This window comes from Bactrocera neohumeralis, chromosome 5 (genome assembly GCF_024586455.1).
Source record: "Bactrocera neohumeralis isolate Rockhampton chromosome 5, APGP_CSIRO_Bneo_wtdbg2-racon-allhic-juicebox.fasta_v2, whole genome shotgun sequence".
Taxonomy (NCBI): Eukaryota; Metazoa; Arthropoda; class Insecta; order Diptera; family Tephritidae; genus Bactrocera; species Bactrocera neohumeralis.
Window position 1 is genome coordinate 71,180,367 of NC_065922.1, and position 20,638 is coordinate 71,201,004.

General features: G+C 37.5%; 2 protein-coding genes across 7 annotated transcripts in view; one reads left to right on the top strand and one right to left on the bottom strand.

The window, feature by feature from the left end:
• Positions 1 to 363: 363 nt before the first annotated feature.
• Positions 364 to 20,638, bottom strand: part of LOC126760405 (uncharacterized protein CG3556) — a 39,841-nt gene continuing 19,566 nt past the window's right edge. Inside the window, exons 1-7 of one of the 2 annotated variants that reach the window (XM_050476003.1) lie at positions 6,525 to 6,698; positions 6,344 to 6,441; positions 2,721 to 4,021; positions 2,345 to 2,540; positions 2,205 to 2,282; positions 2,060 to 2,142; positions 364 to 1,083 (exon numbers count right to left, since the gene is read on the bottom strand). In XM_050476003.1, the coding sequence (XP_050331960.1) occupies positions 1,022 to 1,083; positions 2,060 to 2,142; positions 2,205 to 2,282; positions 2,345 to 2,540; positions 2,721 to 4,017 (1,716 nt within the window). In that variant the 5' untranslated portion in view covers positions 4,018 to 4,021; positions 6,344 to 6,441; positions 6,525 to 6,698 and the 3' untranslated portion in view covers positions 364 to 1,021. Of the gene's footprint in view, positions 1,084 to 2,059; positions 2,143 to 2,204; positions 2,283 to 2,344; positions 2,541 to 2,720; positions 4,022 to 6,343; positions 6,442 to 6,524; positions 6,699 to 20,638 lie in introns of those variants that run through there. The other variant, XM_050476004.1, reaches the window with a different exon arrangement.
• LOC126760404 (probable peroxisomal acyl-coenzyme A oxidase 1) lies at positions 10,871 to 15,946 on the top strand. 5 transcript variants are annotated; one of them, XM_050476000.1, is made up of 9 exons: positions 10,871 to 10,935; positions 11,411 to 11,724; positions 13,426 to 13,585; positions 13,652 to 13,944; positions 14,014 to 14,419; positions 14,583 to 15,089; positions 15,166 to 15,271; positions 15,335 to 15,487; positions 15,550 to 15,946. In XM_050476000.1, exons 2-9 carry the CDS (start codon positions 11,601 to 11,603, stop codon positions 15,808 to 15,810), a joined length of 2,010 nt encoding a protein of 669 aa, XP_050331957.1. In that variant the 5' UTR covers positions 10,871 to 10,935; positions 11,411 to 11,600; the 3' UTR covers positions 15,811 to 15,946. The 5 variants fall into 5 exon arrangements, with proteins under 5 accessions (XP_050331957.1, XP_050331958.1, XP_050331955.1 ...); XM_050476001.1 differs by having other exon boundaries at positions 10,920 to 10,935; positions 11,406 to 11,724; XM_050475998.1 differs by lacking the exon at positions 10,871 to 10,935 and adding an exon at positions 10,998 to 11,196.

The window sequence follows — 20,638 nt, forward strand, 5'->3', positions numbered from 1 at the left end:
CATATACTTTTTCTAACTGCCTGCATGTGTATATATTTAATGCATTATTACAATATAAGCTTCATTATGCTACATGTACATATTTATGTATGTTTGTTTATGTGTATGTAGACGACACGATTTAGTTAACATGGACGTTCGATGCTGCCTACAGCTATTTTTAATATTAATTAATTCCCTCCTCTTGTATGGGTGCGCATGTACTGTATGTGTATAGATATATGTGTATGTATGGTTGTGTGTGTCTTTATAGCGGTGTGTGTATGCTTATACATTATGTTATTATGTGTGATTTATGTATGTATGCATGTGCCTTTCCCAAACTGGCTGTCTGTGTGGCAATATGTGCATGTATTGGTGACCTTTGTTCACCTGCTTTTATTGTTATCCTTCACATGCCTTATCACGTTTATCAATATTTCGCTTTTTTGCTTTATTAATAGCATTTTTTCGCCTTTCTTTTTTATTGTTAATTTTGTTTTTTTTTTCTTGCTTTGTCAATGCTTTTCTGCTGCTTCCTTTTATATTTATTCAATTATAATTAGCATTTCTTTGTATTTATCAATTTCACATTTCGAAAAATATTTATTTTGTTTAAATATTTTTTAATTTCTTATTTTTTTTAATATTTATAACTGAATTTTGCCCTTGTCTTGGCTAAAGCGCGGAACTTTTGTTTGATTAATTCGCTTTTGGTTGTAGTTTTTCCGTTTTTTACTTTTTTACTTTTTTACTTTTTTCAGATTTCATTTTCTAAATTTTTAGTTTATACTCTTACACTGTATTTACCGTTAATGTAGTTGTATGCATGTATATATTTGTTGTGTATATTTGTATTCGCATTTACTTTATTATTTATGGCCTCCTGTTATTCATAGCAGTATATTGTATGTATGTATGTATATATTAGTTTTATTATTTAATATATATGTATATGTAGTTTGTTTGTTCTTACTCTTCCACCCACTACTTTCGCTTAATTTTTACTTCTATTGCTGCTTGTGTCATACGCTGAGAGAGCTTAGAGCTTTTTATACCAGTATAAGTAATGCTCACCATCCTCGACCATAAGCTCGTCGACGCCTGCAAGCGAAGAAAACAAAAACAGTTATAATTAATCATAAGAACTTCATAAATCGAAAAAGCGCTTTGAGCCTATCTTAGATGTCTATTCTAGGCAGCTAATATCAGTCTCGGCTATGTCTCCTGGTTCGCCAAAAGGTCTGGTTGGTCAAGCCGAAACAAAGGTTTGAAATCATTCTTGGAAGTTCGTCTCTAATGACAACATGTGGTGGTCCTGATATTCTGATAGTCCCCAGAATAATGTCTAATGTTCTCTCCGAGGACATCACGTTCAATGTTAACTATACTTGTGGTGGAATATAAAATTAAAGGCCTTGGAAGGCAGCAAGTTTCTGCAGGTTCGATGAAATCAACTCAGAAATTAGGTTTGCTGAAAAACAGGAAAAGGAAAAAATTTCGTGGTCGCGAAGAGAAACGAGAGAACTCAAGAGCAAGCTGGACATTATGTTTATGGTTACAATATCCTTAAAAAGAAAGAAAGGGAATCCAGATGTTAACCGGAAGGGACAACTCTGGATCGCAAGAGAGTTTCTTCTTCTCCTTTATTGGCATAGACACCGCTTACGTGGTTATAGCCGAGTTTACAACAGCACATCAGTCGCTTTTTCTTTTCGCTGTTTGGAGCTTCCAAGTGCAGCCAGGTTCTTCTCCACCTGGTCTTTCCAACGAAGTGGAGGTCTTTCTCTTTTTTTATAAAATTTCATTCGAACTCAACTTTGATCCCGAGCGTTCTTTTAAGAAACTATGTCTAGCAGACAGAGCTCGGAGGGTTATCATACTTAAGTTCGGAGTTTTAAAAACCTCGAATAAAGACGAGTTGAGACTCGACGGCGATTTTTTGATTTTCAAAGCTAGGGTTCTAAATTTTTGCTGATTGACTTAGGACAAATGGAAAGAGCTTTCATAATAATCTCGTTCTTCCAGGTCCGAATCCAAACCTGCGCAAAATACTTCTAATTATAGGGCTTTTACTTACCGACTGGTGCAATCAGCTGATTGCCTGGTGTATTATTAGGATCTGGTAACTCAGGCAAACGATACAGCAGCCAGTAGTTGTACCTGGTCGAAAGAAACATGATTACGTAAAGAGACTTTAAAAATAAAACTGCTCAGAAGCTTACCCCCTGGGCTCCTCCTTTTTGCCGGCTAGTGTGTGTACATAATGTCCGTTTGGCCATTCACGCGCCTCGAAAGCAAATCTGCAGAAAATTATAACAAAGTTAAAACACTTAGAAACATAAATATTTGGTGAGGGAGTTACCGTGGATCCAAATCGGCAGCCTGTGTCATGGCCTTGAAGAAACTGGTGTTCTTTGGAGAGACCAGCGAGAGCGAGAACGTTTCCGTCACATTCGAACCCACCCACAGTGTGTATGTGTAGGAGACATTCTTCGAGTCCGACTCCTCGGCCGATGATGTAAGTCCATAGGGTACAGCTAGTTTTGGTTCGCCATTTTCTAATTGAGTTTTGTGGTTTTTGCGAATTTTTTCAATTGTTTTGTTTCGTTTATTTTTGTTGTTGTGTTTAGTTTGAGTTTAATTGTGTGATTTTTTTCGGTTTTGGTACATTCATGTGTTTTTTTGGGGAGTGTATTTAATATTAAGCTTTAAAGCGTTATGAAATCTTGCTAACTTACCTGAAGTTGGATCACTGTTCTCGCGTATCACGTGATCGCACTGTAGTGCACGCACTGCGCCCAGTCCCTTCCAACCCAACGCCAGTATAATGTCCGCGGTCAAACCTACGCCGATGCCGGGGTCCTGTCCATCGTGCAATGGCTCTTCAGTCCAACCGCCGTCCTCACGTTGCCGACTCAATATCCACTTTGATGCGGCGGTACGGTTCCAAGAGCCGGCGGGATCGTGCTCGAGATCTTGCAATGCCTGCATAGCCAATGCAGTGCTGCGCAGTGAACCGAAGCCGCCGCGTGGATCCTGCAAACTGGCCAATCCTCTGGCAGGCCGTCGTACAAAGTGCTGTAGATGGCGATGCCGATGATCGGTCACAATGCAGCGCAGCGCCAATATAACCATGGCAATGGTGTCCACACCCTGATCCGTTACGCCGCTCGCTATATCCAGCAGTCGGCGTATTTGGCGCTTGCGCACATGCGCAGCCGCACTACACGCCGACAGCGTGGCTAAGGCGAACTCATTATCTTGCGCCGGTTCATGATGCTGAAGCGTGGCGACTAAGTCGTGGCCATGAAAATGTTTCGGATCCTTACACAGCGAACCGAGTGCCAGCACGTAACGCGCCAGTTTCTCCAGATTCAGCGGTTTCGGCAGCGTATGATGACGATCCAACATGGCCAATATTTCAATTTCCATCTCCTTCACGGACAATGTGTCCTCCAGCTCTTGTATGATCTGCAAGTGGCCATCGGCGTCAGTGGGATCGCGTGCGCCGGACAACTCCTTAGCCAAAATAACGACATGCGTGTCATTGCCCCAACCATAATCAGCAGCACGTTTTTCCTTCAACCAATCCAACGCCTTCAAGATGGCTTCTTGTTCACGCTTGTCCGGACCAGGCGAACCGATAATATCATGTTCAGGCGCAGTGGTAGCAGTAGTGGTTGTAGTGCTTGCAGTGGTGGACGTGAGCGATGCAGCTGTGCTAACAGATTCTAAAGCAGTTTCGGCGCCAACCACGGGTTCGCTGGTGGAGACGGCAGGCGTCTGTAGTGGCGTACTAGTTGTGGACACACCATGCTCAAGCACGGCCGAGGATGCAATGGTATTGGCATTAGTTTCGGTTTGCGGAATACTACTCGAGAGTTGTGCCCCTGTGGCCGCAGGTGCCGGTGCGACCGTAGGGATAAACGCGACACCTACTCTAGTGAAGACGGCGAGCTGTAGAAAGGCGATTATCAGCGCGGTAAAGATTATGGAGTTCGTACGCGTTGTAGTTGCGAGTATTACGCGAGCCATATTGCTGCAAAGAGAAGTAGAAATTGTGCCGTTAGTTTAAGAGTTTTAACGAATGTATAACGGAAGTTGCAAAGCCTCGTACTTTCGTCGAAAGTTCCGCCGTTATTCTTATGCATAAATGTCAACTGGCCGACTCGCAGCCCCAAGTTAAACTGTTAGCCTTGGCAGTCAAGGCCGCAAATGTCCCTAACCCACGCACGTGACAGGTAAAGCTGCCTTTCACCTACACACGCGTATATTAACTGTACAGTGCGGCTGAGTGATTTCGCAACTTGTGCAGCATTTTAATGTGTCGCCCTCAAAATAAATGGTAATCATAATAATAAACCGTTATGTATCATCAACCGAAACAAAAGGACGCCGCAAAGTTTATCGACTGGAATGCTTGTGGCCACATTAGGTGCTAAGTGATTTCCGGTGCTCATGTCCCGTTATAAATATATATATATATATATATGTATATACATAGATGTTTATGTCTATTTTCCCAAACCCAAACAATTACTTTGTGGCATTCCGCTCTAACCGGCACCCTCTACTCTACCCCACCGCTACCGGCACATTTCATCCGTCTTGTTGTGTCCAATTTAGTGAGAAAATTCTAGTCCACACACAATACGACAAAGCATATCGCCAACAGACACCTTCACTATCACTATTAATGGTTTCATTTCCTGCTCCGCGTCCTTCGCATGCCACTCATTGACTTACAAATCGCTTGGTCGCATTGATGGCACTTCCATCATTGTTGATAATGATGGAACATCGGGTTCCGTTTTTGTGTTGCGTCCGTAAATGTCACTGCGCATTCAAGCGACGAACGTTTAATGTGTTTGTCAAGTGACCGAGCGAGCGGAGTGGGAGGCATGCGGTACTTTTGTGGGTTTGTAGTTGGTTAGTAGGTGCCGGTTGCGGGGTTGATTGCTAAAAATACTACTCGCTTTATGTTCAGCTTAGTTGACTCGCAGGCACTTGCACAAATCGCAATACACTTTAATTTGAAGAATTTATATGCCATTTAACGAAACCACAAACGGCAGGTAGGTCGAAAAGCAATCGTAGTTTAAGCTATATTCAGCGTATGATTAAGTTCGAAGATTTTAGATAATCTAATTTCGTGGTCTCCTGAAAACTATTCACAAGTTCAGAGTCAGCCAACTCCACGAATGAGTTTTTTGGAAGCCTAACACGAAGCTTGTGAACATTTTCTTGAACACTTGTTGCACTTAACTTGATAACTACGACTTTTAAAGAGCCGACTATGTAATAACAATATAGGAACTCATGAAAACTGCGGACGATGAGAGCAACAAAGTGGTCTCTGAAATTGGAATTGGGTACAATAATTGAAGTGTCATCTGTGGTCCGAGTGCTCCGCATAAAAACTAAACAAATCCTGGACCGGCCAGTGGAGCTGTTGCCGTCGAAATGATCTGTAATTAAAGTCTCACAAATACCTTAATACACGGTTATGAACTTTATGTGAGTTTCTTCTCCATAAGTCGCATGAAAATCCGGTTGGCGGTTAAGCGTCCATTGTAGCTATTGTCGTAAACCTTGAAGTGGTCTATAATATTCACTTCTTAAAGTAAATTCTTTTTCTATAGGCCTCATTAAAGTCCGGCTGTCGGTTCATTCAGTCTATTTGGAACCACTTAACTTGGAGCTAGTGAGAGGATTACCATGTAAGCTCTCCATAACTCAATCAGCTTTCCAAAACTGAGCAGTCGCAGATATTGATGGGTTTCTCGGCTTATTTAAAGTTTAGTCCTACAATTTTGAAACTTTAAGAGACCAAAAGCACTCATAAGTTCCTATAATGCCGAGTCAACTTGGAGCAGATCGCTGCTGAGAAATCGCGCGAGTAAGTTCAATGCAAGACGAGCTTTAATGCGAAATTTTAAGTAGTCAGAAGTAGAAGAAATTGAGTTTTATTGCGAAATTTTCCACAAATTGATGAAATTAGAGATCTGCAACTGGAATATTTGAAGAAGAGCTGCAAGAAATGTGAACTCTAACTAGACGAATTGGTTGTAAGATTCAAGGGCACGAAGCTGCGTAAAACGAGTTCCTAATGCACCGTAGAACGAAGGACTTGAAGTCGTTTTCAAAGGCGGTGTTATCCAAAGACTTACTATCTCATCTACAATCTGGATTACTTGAGATAAGTCTTTGGCTTGCACTACGAACTCTTTGGAGTTATAGACTCAGTTTTCATTATCTCTTTATTGTGAGGATCAGAAAACGTTTCTAAAAGCTATACACAACACAAAACCGGTGTGACTTAAATATTTTCTTTCTCAAATATTGAGTTTGAAGAGCTCACCTTTTACACACTTTTCAATTTCTCTTATGAATTTTCTTTATATAACTTTATAAAAGTTAATTTTCACACGTTTCCTTCTTGCACTTGTACAAAGAAATCTATAAAGAAAACATTTAGCAATGTCCGGCCACAACAACAAGCGCGTTTCGCGTGCGGTATTTAATAAGCTTGAATGCCTTACATCAAAACAGCCGTTACTACACGCAATGCACGTTTCAACACAAGCGTAGAACTTTTTTCATTGGACTTTCCCTTAATTTGATAAATTTCAAATATGTTTATTTCGCTTGTTTTTCACTTTTTCGCGCGCACGTTGTTATGGGGACAACCGCTGCCGTTGGCGCACCGCACAAAACAAAACGCAACTCAATGAAGCGATGAAGCAACTCTATAGCGCTGACCGCCACTCACCAACACCTACAAGGCGCAAGCGGCAACTTGTACGCATACATACACAGGCGCGTTTGTACTCATTCACACACACCCACACACAAAGCGACATTATTTTAGAAGACAATTGACATTTGCTGCGACGCGTGTCGCCTCAATTTACAGCCCACTTGGGTTGACTGGTGGCAGTGTGACGATTACCGGAGGGGTTGCTTGTAAAGTGGCGTAGCGCAGCGCTGCGCAGCGCACCGTTATACGCTGTCAGCTGCCATGAATCGTTTGTTCGACGAAGCATTGCAAACACTTTAATCCCTGAAGGTTGCACGGACAGCAGTTGAAGAAGTAGGTTTCGGCGTTTTTTTAGCGGCGAGTGGTGACTTTAAGGTGGATATACATATGTACACATGTATGTTTATGTGTAGGGGCAGTAGTAGTGCCGTTGCTCGCTGCCGCGTCGCTGTTACCGCTACTAATACAAAGACTATGATGGTCCATAAAGTTAATTAGGCGTCCGTTAGACGCACGAACGAACCTATCAAGAGGCGTACATAAGAACAAAGCGTTGATGACACAGTGATGCGTATTGCGGAAATTAATAGTAAAAATATATATTATGTGTAATGCAACTTAATTGAGAAAGCTCATAGCTCCATACTCGCAAGAAAGAACATGGTTGCGCCAACTGAAACGACTGAGCGTTTTGCGAGGCATTTGTTGTTGCTGTAGCCAGTAAAATACTAACTAATTATTTTTTGGCTTCATTTGTTATTGTTGTGGGCTAGACATTTTTTTCAAACACTTTTTCGCCTACTCGGCACTAGTAATAGAAGACGAAACAGTTGAAAGTCACGATTTCTTAACGCCGAGTGTTCATAAACTGAGCCGTTCGGCGGGCTCTCACGACTTTCATTTAACTTTTCTATTTTCATGTGAATTTCACTTCTTTAAATTTATTCCATCTCACAGCGTTTAAATTCACCATATCTCATTTTGAATTTTTATTATTTTTTTTAAATGATATTTTAAATTTCGTTTTGAATTCATTTTTGTTTAAAATTAAAATTTTTTTTTTAATTAAAATTTTTTCTCCAATTTTTTTTACCAATTTCGTTACACAGTGCCAATTGTTCCATTGCAATCTAACGCCCCTACATACCGTCTCACGTGTCTGGAAGATTAGCGTTCGTCATGAGAACATCACACTATCCGTTGTTGTTGGTAGGGGGTGAGTGGTGAATTGCTTCAATATTTGCCTGCCCGCCATTTAACGAGGTGTGAGTTATGTGTTATTGCTGTTTTGCACTGAAGGACAGGACGTCCGCGGCAACTAGGGGCTATTGGTCATTGCTCAGTCGTTAAGTCCCACTAATGAAGTGGAAGTACCAGATTGCAATTTCAATTCACATTTCTGAATTCTTGCGAGGAATTTGTGTGAGACACTACCTTATATGTACATATGTATGTATGTATGCGTATATATCGCTGTAATGTTTTATTTGTATGTGTAAATTAGTAAGTGCGCCGTTGGACTTGATTACACACAAAATGTACATATATTCGTCATAAGTAGTGAAACATACTGGCTGAAACATGCAATTCTCCGTGAGCTCCAACACGGGGATGACGCTTAGCGTCGAACGCATTTTTCTGTGAGTCTTAATGGCATACGTGCGCTTGTGTTACAGTATATAGTGAATATATGTATGTATAATCTGAGTGGTGACCACTGAGGCGCTTAAGCATATAGTGCTTTAGATAAATTGACATGCAACCACGTTGTTTTGTAATTATAGCTTTTGTTGTTGTACGTCAATTGTTCTTATTGCGAGCATTTTTCATTTGCTCCTGTTAATCAAAGCGTCGAACTCATCTCTCGTGTCCCGAATGAACGTTGCAATCTGTGTGACTTTGTGCCTGCGAGCTAGCATACACTCTTACATATACGTACATATAGATGGCTGATAGGTAAACGTTTTTATTTTCTCGTTATTTTTATCTTGATTGTTGTCTGTCTACTTAATCACCACAAAGCTATGATTAATGTACGACTTGGAATAAAAATGAAAAATTGCAATAGTAAAAATAAATGATCTAAATTAAACAACAAATATAGGATTTACGTACATGCAGACATGGAAGCTTATAAATATTTCTCAGGAACTTGCAGTTACTCACAAACTTTTATAAATATGACGCCAGCCAGTGGTCAGCAGTAAATATTGTGCCTAAACACATGTTTTATTAAAATTGGTAGAATACTTTACCTACAAGACATTTTATAATTTTTGTTCCTGATGTTAGGCTCTTAGGTGTAAACAAAATTTAGCTGTAACAATAGCTACATATATTTGTTGTAGTATTAGCAAGCGGATATCTTGATTTCGTACCCACACGAGTTTGACCAAATCAACCGGAAAGTCCCAGTTATATATCCGGCGAAACAGCATAAACTCAGCAGTCTTCTCCCAAAAATATTGATGTACGTTTTTAGGCTTTTGCACTAACTCAGAAACACATTTAGCTCTTGAGAAACATTTGCATTTTGCATCCTTTAACTTTATAAAATAAAATATTCCAACCACTTTTTATTTTTGCAATTTTAATGCAAATTTAAATATCAAAAAAGGAAATTGTCAACCGCAATCAGCTGTTAAGAAACTCAGCAAGGTTTGTTTGTTTATGCATTAGTTTGAGCTTTTAACAACTAATCAATTTAAGAAAATGACTTTGAAACTTCGAATATGAAGTACATTATGCTTTTCTGTTTACTATTTAAAACAATTTAATTGATTCATCTATTTAAATAATTAATTTAGCACTATTTTTTACATAAAACACCTAAAACCAAATTTTTTTATTGCGGACATCTGTCGGGTGGCAGCACAACTATGCTTCCTGCCGTAGTAATCATGTTCGATTTACTTTACTCTGACGGCTGATTGTCAAAAGCGCGAAAAAGCTCTTAATTAGCGCGTTGGTTGCTGATCCTCCATTTTCAAAAGTATTTTGTCGGAAGCACAAGTAAAGTGCAGAGCGTCTATTTGCTAATTTTTATAAGTGCATCAGTGTAATTACAAACAAATCAAATATTAACAAATCTACTTTGGAATGGTTGCAAGTAAATGAAAGTAACAATTTTAGTGTTAAAGAGCCAGGAAGGCATCAAGTCTCAACGGAAAATTTTCGCCGGATGTGGAGCGATATAATTTCGAACAGTTAATTGGTTAAGTGAGGCCACACATGATGACACACATGAACGATTCAGGTACGTGTATATAAATATAGAATTGCAGTGCAAAGTTTAAAGGAGTGATGAGCATAATTGGCTATAAAACATATTTATTATAAAACTTATATTTCTATTTGCCAAATATGTTTATATGTATGTATATGTATATAAGCGCGAAATGTATACATAAATATGCATATTGAGTAATAAATAGTATTTGAGTAAAGTATTTGATTTAGTTAGGTTAGGTCGTAGGTATTTGTGAAGGTACATCCATTTTGATACCCTAACCTTCTAAAAAGTAATCATCAGATTCTAAAGTTGACGCTTTACTTTCCACCATTTTTTTTTCAAATATCCATACACTTGCAATAATTGTCAAACGGAATCAGCAGTTAACAACCGCAGCTAGGTTTGCTTGCACATGCATTAGAGTACTGTGAGCTTTTTACAATTCATCTTTAACAGAAAACCAACTTGATATTACGAATATAAAATATAATTAATTTTATAAATTTCCTTATTTAAAAAAAATATTGTTATTAATTATAAATTTCCATTTCTTAAACAAAAAAACAGTATAATATGCTTCAATACTGAAATACCAAAAAACAACTGTATCTGCGGACATCTATCGGATGGCAGCACAATTTCTCGTTTCGCTTTCTTCGTATATTCTGACAGCTGTCAAAAGTGCGCAGAAGCGCAAAATTAGTCCAATTCGCCAATCTTATAAGAAAAGTTTTCCAATCATAACAGAAGTGTGTGTTAATTACGATATATTTAATTACAGTGATTTTTGTTAATTTTTTTAATGTTAATACCAGTTTGCATTTATTTCTTTGGCTAATCAAGCAAACATGAAATTTGTTGTATGCAGTAAGTAGTGAATTCAGGTTAGATGGTGAAGTGAACTCGTTTTGACTCGGTAGCTGCTGATAAAGTCAGCTGTTCTAGCAAATTCATTTACTGAGTAAATAAAAAACAAAATACTATATGCGCCGTTAATAAACAACAAAGTTGTATGTTTATTATTTGTTATTGTTAGCGGTGTAATAAATTTCTACCACATATATAACTGTATATTTTTCGGTAACGCATTCTTTTGTGAATCGTGCATATGAATTGTAGGCTTCGGGAGGTTTAATTATTTATGAGTAAACGTAGTGCAAAGTTCAGTGAATAAATAAAAATCATATGCGATTATAAATTCGGGAGGTTTAATTGTTTATAAGTAAGCGTAGTGCAAAGTTCAGTGAATAAATAAAAATCATATGCGATTATAAATTAAAAAAATATGTATTGTAGATTCACCATCCATTAACCGATAATCTACAATTAGTGCGATTAACGTAAGCATTTAATATGCCATTGGTGCGCTCTTTCTTGATTGGGGGCACAAACTCACACAAATACTAACTAAAATATTATTATTTTTCCTAGCGCAGCTACCAACAAAACAATATTTGGTATTGAATGAATAACTGCGGTGCCTTGCCACTGGAGCTAGTCAGTATTGTAGCGGCAAGCAACGTTAAAGGTTCGGAGATTTTTATTAGCAGTAAGCTTAAAAACAGCGCTATAAATTGAGTGTTTGTGGAAAAATAGTGGCAGAAAAAAAACGAAAACAAAAGAAAAATGCCGTCCAATGCAGTTAACCCAGATTTGCAACGTGAACGTGAAAAAGCGTCTTTTAACACGCAAGAATTCACCTATTGGTGGCTAGGTGGCAAGGAGAAGTATGAGGCAAAAAAGAAACTAGGTGAGTGTTACTTAAACTTAAAAAAAAGTAAATAGCATGCTCGCGTGTGCAAATATATGACTAACGCTTTGTATTTGCTGTTTATATAAGTTTACATATACGTGAGTAAATATGTTTTTTCTGCTGTTTGGCTTATCAGCATTTGTTGTTTGCTTGCAAATACTGTATGTCGGAAGTGTTTGCCTAGTCTAAACGTCGACTAGCGCGCTGACCCGCTTAAGCAGCTGGTTTAGCTTAAGTACATACGCATACCTACATGCATATGTATGTATGTATGTTGTATGCAAACATGCAGTTTTGTACACTTTGGCGTATACGTAACAGTAAGTGTGTTTAGATCTTCAAAATGTTATACAAGTCTGCGAATAAACAAGTTAAGCTGCTCTGCTTGCAAAATTTAAAAAATTCGACGTTAATTGCTCACTTTTCGTACATACACAAACATGCATACATTTCAAAGCTTATTCATATTCAACGCTACAAGCAACGTGCACTTAATCAGAAGTTAATGTTATTTGAACTTTGTACTTAGAATAGCGGAGAGTGAAATGTTAACCGTTACAAAAAAGGTGACTCAGTTTTTATTATTGTAAGCGCTTATAAGAAATAACAGCTTATTTAGGTTACGAAAAAACTGAATATTTTAATGTTTAAAACATTATAAATTAAGGAACATAAATCAAATTATGTGAAAATAAACTAACTTTAAACACTGCAATAATATTTTTTTGTGCAAGTTTTAAGTGCGTTATGTGCATTAAAATGTAAACTTGTGAATATTTGTATGTATGTACATACTTTTATAATCACTTTTAAGTCTTTAATCTTTAAGTGCAAATTGACGTGTCCTTACTTTTTTTTGTTGCAAAAAGAATTTTGATCTTTAGAGCTGTAGCAACTGTTGAGCCAAGCGATTTGTATTAAACGATTAGATTGCAATATTGATTAAGTGCTATAAAGTAATTTAGTGCATGAAAAGTGAGTAAAAATCTACTGCATACATACTACATATATATGAATAATGTATTTTTGTATGTATGTGTTGGTTTAAAACAAAATAATGTAGATATTGCTTAGTGCAACGTGCAGCTAGACATGTAATTATACTTAATGTCAAAGATCTGTGGGTATTTATTTTGAAACTGACTCTACCATAGTCTGTCCCTATATTAGTATACCGTGAACAGAGTATTTGAAGTTTTCGGCAATATTACGATTCTTTCGGCGGTATTTGTCATGAAAAACAAAACAAAACAAAATAAGAGTGAATTGCATATAAAATTGTGGAACTTTAAAGTGAAATATCTCGAAAACTATGAGTCTGAGGACGGTATATGTGTATACATCTTTTAATCCTGAGGACCTCCTCTATCCATGCGTACCATAAAATCGCGGCGCCGAAAGAATCGTAATCGTGCCAAGTTTTCCACTAAGTTTGTAGCATCCAAACATTTTTCAGCGGTCAATTTCAAATTTTACACACGATCTTTTCTCCTCAAGCAACTGCGGACTACTAAAACAAAATGAAGCTAAAGCTCTTTTTATAACCTTTTATGCTGTAAGAAAAGCACGTGTGAAGTGTATTGTATCCTTGTTGCTATCGAAGTTAATTCTTCTTACTAATTTTTGTTTAACTCTACCGCACTTCTTCAAATATTATATTTTTTAAACACAAATTAAATTTTTTCTTTTATTTTGCAGAGAAACTGTTTCTGGACGACCCTGAATTGAAGGATGAGCTCCCCATCTCGTACATGTCACCTAAGGAACTGTACGAGCACAGCGTACGCAAAGCCGTAATTATTGCGAAAAAGTTGCGCGAACTACGTGCTGATGGCGAAGACGACGTGGATACTTATACGTGAGTTCACAGATTTTGTAAATGAGCGCAAATTTAATACTAAACTTTTTTTTCTATTTGTAATAGTGCACTTTTTGGCGGCGCACTTGGCTCGGCGCTGATTAAGGAGGGCAATCCGATGATGCTGCACTTTGTCATGTTCGTACCAACGATAATGGGTCAAGGTACGGTGGAACAACAAATTGAATGGCTGACTAAAGCCTGGGATTGCAATATACTCGGTACATATGCACAGACTGAGCTGGGTCACGGCACGTTTTTGCGCGGTTTGGAAACGCGTGCCGAATACGATGCCACCACACAAGAGTTCGTTTTGAATACGCCCACAATTAGCGCCTACAAATGGTGGCCGGGTGGTAGTAAGTACAGACTCCATATGCCATGTGTGCTAAAGAGTTAATTGTTTAAACTGCATGTAAACATTTTAGTGGGGCACACTGCCAACCATGCCATAGTCGTGGCGCAACTCTACACCAAAGGCGTGTTTCGTGGGCTGGCGCCATTCATTGTGCAACTGCGTGATTTGGAAACACATATGCCTATGCAGGGCATAGATGTTGGTGATATTGGGCCTAAAATCGGCATGAAGTCGGTCAATAACGGCTATTTGGGTTTAAAAAATGTGCGTGTGCCTTTGAACAATATGCTGATGAAGAATCAACAAGTTTTACCCGATGGTACTTATGTAGCGCCGAAGAATAGCGTACTCACTTACGGCACTATGATGTTTGTACGCGTGGCGCTCATACGCGATCTGTCGCAAACATTGGCGAAGGCTTCAACAATTGCCATGCGTTACTCGGCGGTGCGGCGTCAAAGTCCCATAGACCCCAAGTGAGTTGCAAGTGTTTATAGCTTAGCTTATTATAAGTATTTATGCCCTGAACGGGATATATTTCCGAGACGTATGAAATTTTTTATATTTTAAAGCTTCGTTGTATCGAAGTAAATGTTTTTTTCTTGTTTTATATTAATCGGCACAATTTTTCGTTGCCAGCAAGCCCGAGCCACAAATTATCGAGCATACCACGCAGCAATTGAAAGTCTTTCCGCAAATCGCAAAGGCCATCATCTTCAAAATAACAGGCGAACACATATGGAACATGTTCAACAATGTCACTGGCGAGTTGGAGCAAGGCAACATGGATCGCTTGCCGGAAATGCATGCGCTGTCCTGTTGCCTGAAAGCCATTACAAGCGCAGACTCCGCGGCGGCGGTGGAAGTGTGTCGCTTATCTTGCGGTGGACATGGCTATATGGATTGCTCTAATTTTCCCACAATATACGGCATGACCACAGCTGTTTGCACATATGAGGGCGAGAATACCGTTATGTTGCTGCAGACAGCGCGCTATCTGGTCAAAGTGTACGCGCAGGCTCTGAGTGGTGAACCGTTAGTGCCGACGGTGCAATATATTAGTGATTACATAAAGAATAGAGAATTCGGCGCGTTCGATTGTACGCTGGAGCAAATTGTACATGCTTTCCAATTCGTGGCTGCGAAGTAAGTTTGTGCTGTTTTTCTTTTTGTATGTTTTTTTGTAGTATATTCGGTTATACTAACTGTAAATTCTCAACAGCAAGGTGCGCATTGCCTACGAACGCATGGAGAATCACCGCCGGCAAGGCCATGAACCCGAAACGGCGGCCAATTTGGTGGGCATTGAGCTGACACAAGCCGCTGATGTGAGTTTAAAAATATTTAGCCTGAAAAAATGCAAATAAATAATCATAATTCCTACCACACAGCTTCACGGACGCGCTTTTCTTGCACAAACCGCGTACAGCGGGCTGAATCAGCTCATACGTCAAGTTTCACCCGCGTTGGGTGCCGTGTTCCAAACGATTTTAGAATTATATTTGCTGGACGCCTGTTTGGGTCGCATGGGCGACTTGTTACGCGTAAGTTTCACACATTGACGCTCACTAGTGTATTTTACGTTCATCCTAACCTCTATTTACAGTTCATTAACCTAACCGATGGCGATGTCAGCAAATTGGAGCTGCGTCTGGCCGAATGCCTTAAGCGTTTGCGTCCCAATGCTGTGGCACTTGTCGATAGCTTCGATGTGCACGATCGTGTTTTAGACTCAGCTTTGGGCGCAGCCGATGGCCGCGTTTACGAACGTATCTTTGAGTCGGTCAAAAAGAATCCCATGAACAAGGAACCAGTGAATAAAACATTCCATCAGTATTTGAAGCCTTTCATGAAGGCGAATTTGTAGTTGTGTGGTTGTTGTGTGACGTATGCGCATGCGCGTATACACGTTTATGCGTGCTTTTGTTAAATCTTGTATTGTAAATATTTTATTCATACGAAATGGAATGCAAATAAAATTTTAAGCTTAAGTGAGTCGAAAATCTGCGCGAAACATGGTGTCGGACATAACAAAAATCGCAGAGCGTACACAATTTGGCGCTGGTAATTCTTACATTTTAAGTTTTGCTAAAGAAATTAATTATTTTTTATTATTTTCACAAATAAATAGGTGCAAAAATCGACGAAGAACACTGTTGTTAACTCGGTAGGCAGCTTTGGACTGATTTGAGTTTTGTTCGTACGCACAATAAAGCAGATCTCCGAAAGGCCAAACACCATTTTCAGTCATTGGAAGTGGTGTATCCACACTTGCATGGTTCAAAGAATTGTTTAAATTCTTCAAAATCCGAACCTGTCGTGTCTACATAACCTCAAATCACCAATCATCACATGTACACAACATAATATCAGCACAATAATCAGAAAAGTTCCAGGGGATATTTTTAACTGCAATGCCGTGCCGAAAAACAGAGTAAATTATTCTAAATTCAAACAGTCGTATGTACATAACCTCAAATCACCGTGCTACACACGTTTACACAACACAAAATCATCGCAGAAATAAGAAATGTTCACTGGGATATTTTTATCTTCGATTCCGTACCAAAAATGATTCCAAAATAAAAATTTGTGAGTCTACATAACCTCAATTATCTGCTATTGCGAGAATTGGTATTTTGTCGGAAACAACGAATGCTTGAAACTCCAGCAAGCTGATGAAAACTCTTGTGTCTACACATTTATGGCAAAAAAATAGTTAAAATCCTACGAAAAGCAGCACAATTGGAACTACATAACCTCAAACACTTACAATGGTATAACACAACATAATCACAAAAACTAAAATACTCAGTGAGATAATTGTAACCGAGTTTGCCTGCCAACAAATTATTCAAAGTTCAAAATTTTCAAAGCTACATAACCTCAATATACTGATTTTTCACAGTCACAGCAAATCAAGCAGTATCAAATACAATGTGTACAAAAAAGTCAAAAAGCAGTTTGGAAGACTTGTTCACACTTCCAAAGATGAAAAATCAGGGCGACGTAGCGCTGTCGGGTCTAAATAACCTACAACATATGAACTGCCATATATTGGAGCAACAAAGCAGCAACACAAGAAGCAGAAAACTTAGTGAGATAACTGTATTGAAAAAATTAAATTATTGAAGCTACATAACCTCAAATGTGAATGTGATTTACCGAATAACTCCATAAAAATCAAGCAATATCGTATACAACGAAGTCAAGATACTCACAGGTCTGCTAAAGACCCCGGCAGACACTATTATAGCAGTTATACATAACCTCAATGACCTGGTTCTACTTATAACTGGCCAAAGACTGCTAACTACTTTTATAAACAGTGTTCTTCGCACATACAACAACAAGTATTTAAACACAATGCTTAAAAAAGTAATTTTAAGTGAAATAATTGTAAAATTAGTGTGTAATACTTTTAGTATCCAGTCGCAAAACTCATCGGACACAAATATTCACAAATCCTACAAAACATACCACCTCAAATTAAGACTTAATATTAGTAACTTAGCATAAGTTCTAGTGTTTTACGATCGCCGAATATCAAACTCATGAACTCAACGCCAAAATTTTTTTTATGTGTTTCGCGCAGTCAAGCTGGAAGCTTTTTAAAGCTCCATGCTATAGTGCTTACGTTTATAATGCAAGTAGTGAGCAAACACAAGCTGCTTCTCTATCATCTCATTTATTTTGTATATCATCTTTATCATTTCGCAAAATCATCAATCAAGTTTTTCTTCAGCTCTGGCTCAGCGGGGATTGCAGCAGTTATTTACAATTACTAGCAAATACAAGCCAGAGTTGCAGTAAACAAAGGTGAGTGTTTGCTCAAGTTTTATTCAAAATTTATTAGTGGGGAGAATTTTTTATACCAATACTACGAGTATTACGTCCAATATCGAATTTTGAAGATATTAAAGTGAGTTTAAAAGCTAAAAATATCTGATTGATCAACGAGTTGCAACTCCATAGTAAGCTTTTCGCGCAATTGGCACTTATCGCATTATTCAGCTGTGATTTTATGCAGCTGAATAGGTGCTGACAAGCAGAAAAACTGAAAGAAGCACATATTCAGCTTGAAATTGCTACTTTCAGCTGTGTGCTGACAAAGAAAAAAGTGAAATAACGCTTCTAGCACCCAATTAGCTTAAAAGAATGATAGCTGAATTGAGTGCTTATAATGCCAGAGAAAAAAGTTCTGACAAGTAAACAAAAAACATTGAAAGAATGCCCCTGTTAGCTTCCAGCACATATTCAGCTAAAAATAATATTAGCTGAATTGAGCGCTAAATGTCAAAAAGCCTAAGAATGCAGGTTCTAGTTTTCCGCGTTCATACAGCTTATATAAGAGTTAGCTGAATCAGGCGCTGAGCGTCAAATCTACGGAAAATTATTTGAAAGCGCGCGCCTTTTAAGTTCTGTGAGCATTATAATGCGAAAAGCAGCTATTTTCGGTAAAGAATCCGGTTTGCTATTTGGTAACAATATGTGTTCCCAATTCCTTAGTAAATTTTCGGTACATCGGTGACTATTAAACCTCAACTTTCAGCTAGTGTTTCATATTTGTGGTTACTATCTCGTTTTGATATGCTTTTTACTTATGAAGTTTTACAAAATAAACTGATTTTTTGACTTATAAATATAGTGTACTAAAAATTTTTTCGGTATGCCTAAATGTAGGCAATAGTTCGTGTATATATTCATTTAGATACAAAAGATACGCTTTGAGCTGTTGGAATAAGGTACGTAATCTAGATGAAGAAGCCCTCTTACTGTACATTTATCTCAAATAACTGTTTTTCGCCTTATCTAGCTTGCATACTCTTAGGCGCACTCTTTCAAAATAGCAAAATCAAATAAAAATTATACTTAAACCTTGCTATAATGTTAATATGATAAAGATTAGTAGAAATAGCGGGCATTATTTGCTGTAAATTATATACAAAGTTTTTTAAAATTATTTAGTAAAGCAAAATTTTATGTTTTAAGTTTTTTTTAATTCCTTCATCTAAATATTTCTTTATTTCAATATTTTTTGATTTAGTTCAAAACTTTATTTGAGAAACTAGTTTTTTAATATAATTTTTCTACCGAAAAAAGTTTTTTGAAAAAAATTTGAATTCAAAATTCCATCCTTTATAGTAATTTAATGCATAATTTCATTTAAATAATCTTTAATTGTATTTTATTTTAAATGCTTTTCGTAAAAAAGGCAGATTTATATTATTTTTGTGCTGCAGATGCCGTAAAATTATTCCTTATGTTGAACAGCGCCTACAGATAGGCTACATTTTTATTTTATTTTGCTAATAGTGTTTACTTCTTCCACTAAATTTTCTTTAAATGCCATTTATTGTTGCTTAAAGATAATTTTTGTGCCCCTATTCTCAAAGAAAGTGTCTGAAGTTCCTTAATGTAGCCTTAGAATGCATGTTTCTTTCTTTCTAATTTCTTTTTGAACCCATAAACAGTTTTTATGCACATTCTTAATAGGTTAACTGCGCACATGAGTCACTCTCATCAATATAATAGAAATAATAAAAACGTGGCAATAAACGTATATGTATAATAGATGAGATATCCTTTTTTATTATCTGTTTACAAATATATATGTATGTATGTATGTATGTAGGTAGTATGTGGGTATGTACATATGTATAGACACATGTAATTAATTTGTCGCATTTAAAATGAATGCGTCAAAGGTGATGTAAAGTAATTAACGACAGTTATATACATACATACATATGTCCTATGTAGGTTACAGTACACATATGCGCTCACACAAGCTTACATACATACATTTGTACTATGTATGTAATTTCTATGACTATTCGTTTTTTATGTTTTTTGTTGCTGGCAATCGTCCGTTCTTTATAACCTCTTCAATAGTATTTTTATGCATACTCTTACATAAAGAAAAATATATGTATAACAAATATGTACATTAAGGTGCTTAAAAATTAAAAAAAAAAATTTTAAACTTAAAAAAAAGTAAAAACAAAAGTAAAAAAAAAACAACAAAAAAAACGTTAACTTCGGCTGCACCGAAGCTATATACCCTTCACAGGTGTATTTCTTTTAGTAACTTTTAGTAAATGTGTCCAATTTGTATGGCAGCTATATGCTATAGTTAACCGATCTGAACAATTTTTTCGGAGATTATATTGTTGCCTTAGAAAATAATCTATACCAAATTTCGTGAATATATCTTGTCAAATGCAAAAGTTTTCCATACCAGAACTAGATTCCGATTATTCTGTTTGTATGCCAGCTATATGCTATAGTTAACCGATCCGAACAATTTTTTCGGAGATTACGTTGCTGTCTTTGAAAATAAGCTGTGCCAACTTTTGTCAAGATATATTGTCAAATGTGAAAGTTTTCCATACAAGAACTTGATTCCATTCGTTCAGTTTGTATGGCAGCTATATGTTATAGTGATCCGATATCGGCCGTTCCGACAAATGAGCAGCTTCTTGAAGAGAAAATGACGTTTGCAAAATTTCAAAACGATATCTTGAAAACTGAGGGACTAGTTCGTATATATACAGACAGACGGACGGACAGACGGACAGACAGACAGACAGACAGACAGACAGACATGGCTAAATCGACTCAGCTCAAGATACTGATCATTTATATATATACTTTATAGGGTCTTCGACGCTTCCTTCTGTGTGTTCCAAACA

Excerpts from the sequence above, each read along its gene's own strand:
- LOC126760404 (XM_050476000.1), top strand. The coding sequence starts at position 11,601 with ATGCCGTCCAATGCAGTTAACCCAGATTTGCAACGTGAACGTGAAAAA. Across the intron at positions 13,586-13,651 it reads GACGACGTGGATACTTATAC|TGCACTTTTTGGCGGCGCAC; the intron begins GTGAGTTCACAG and ends TATTTGTAATAG. Across the intron at positions 15,090-15,165 it reads TTCCAATTCGTGGCTGCGAA|CAAGGTGCGCATTGCCTACG; the intron begins GTAAGTTTGTGC and ends AATTCTCAACAG.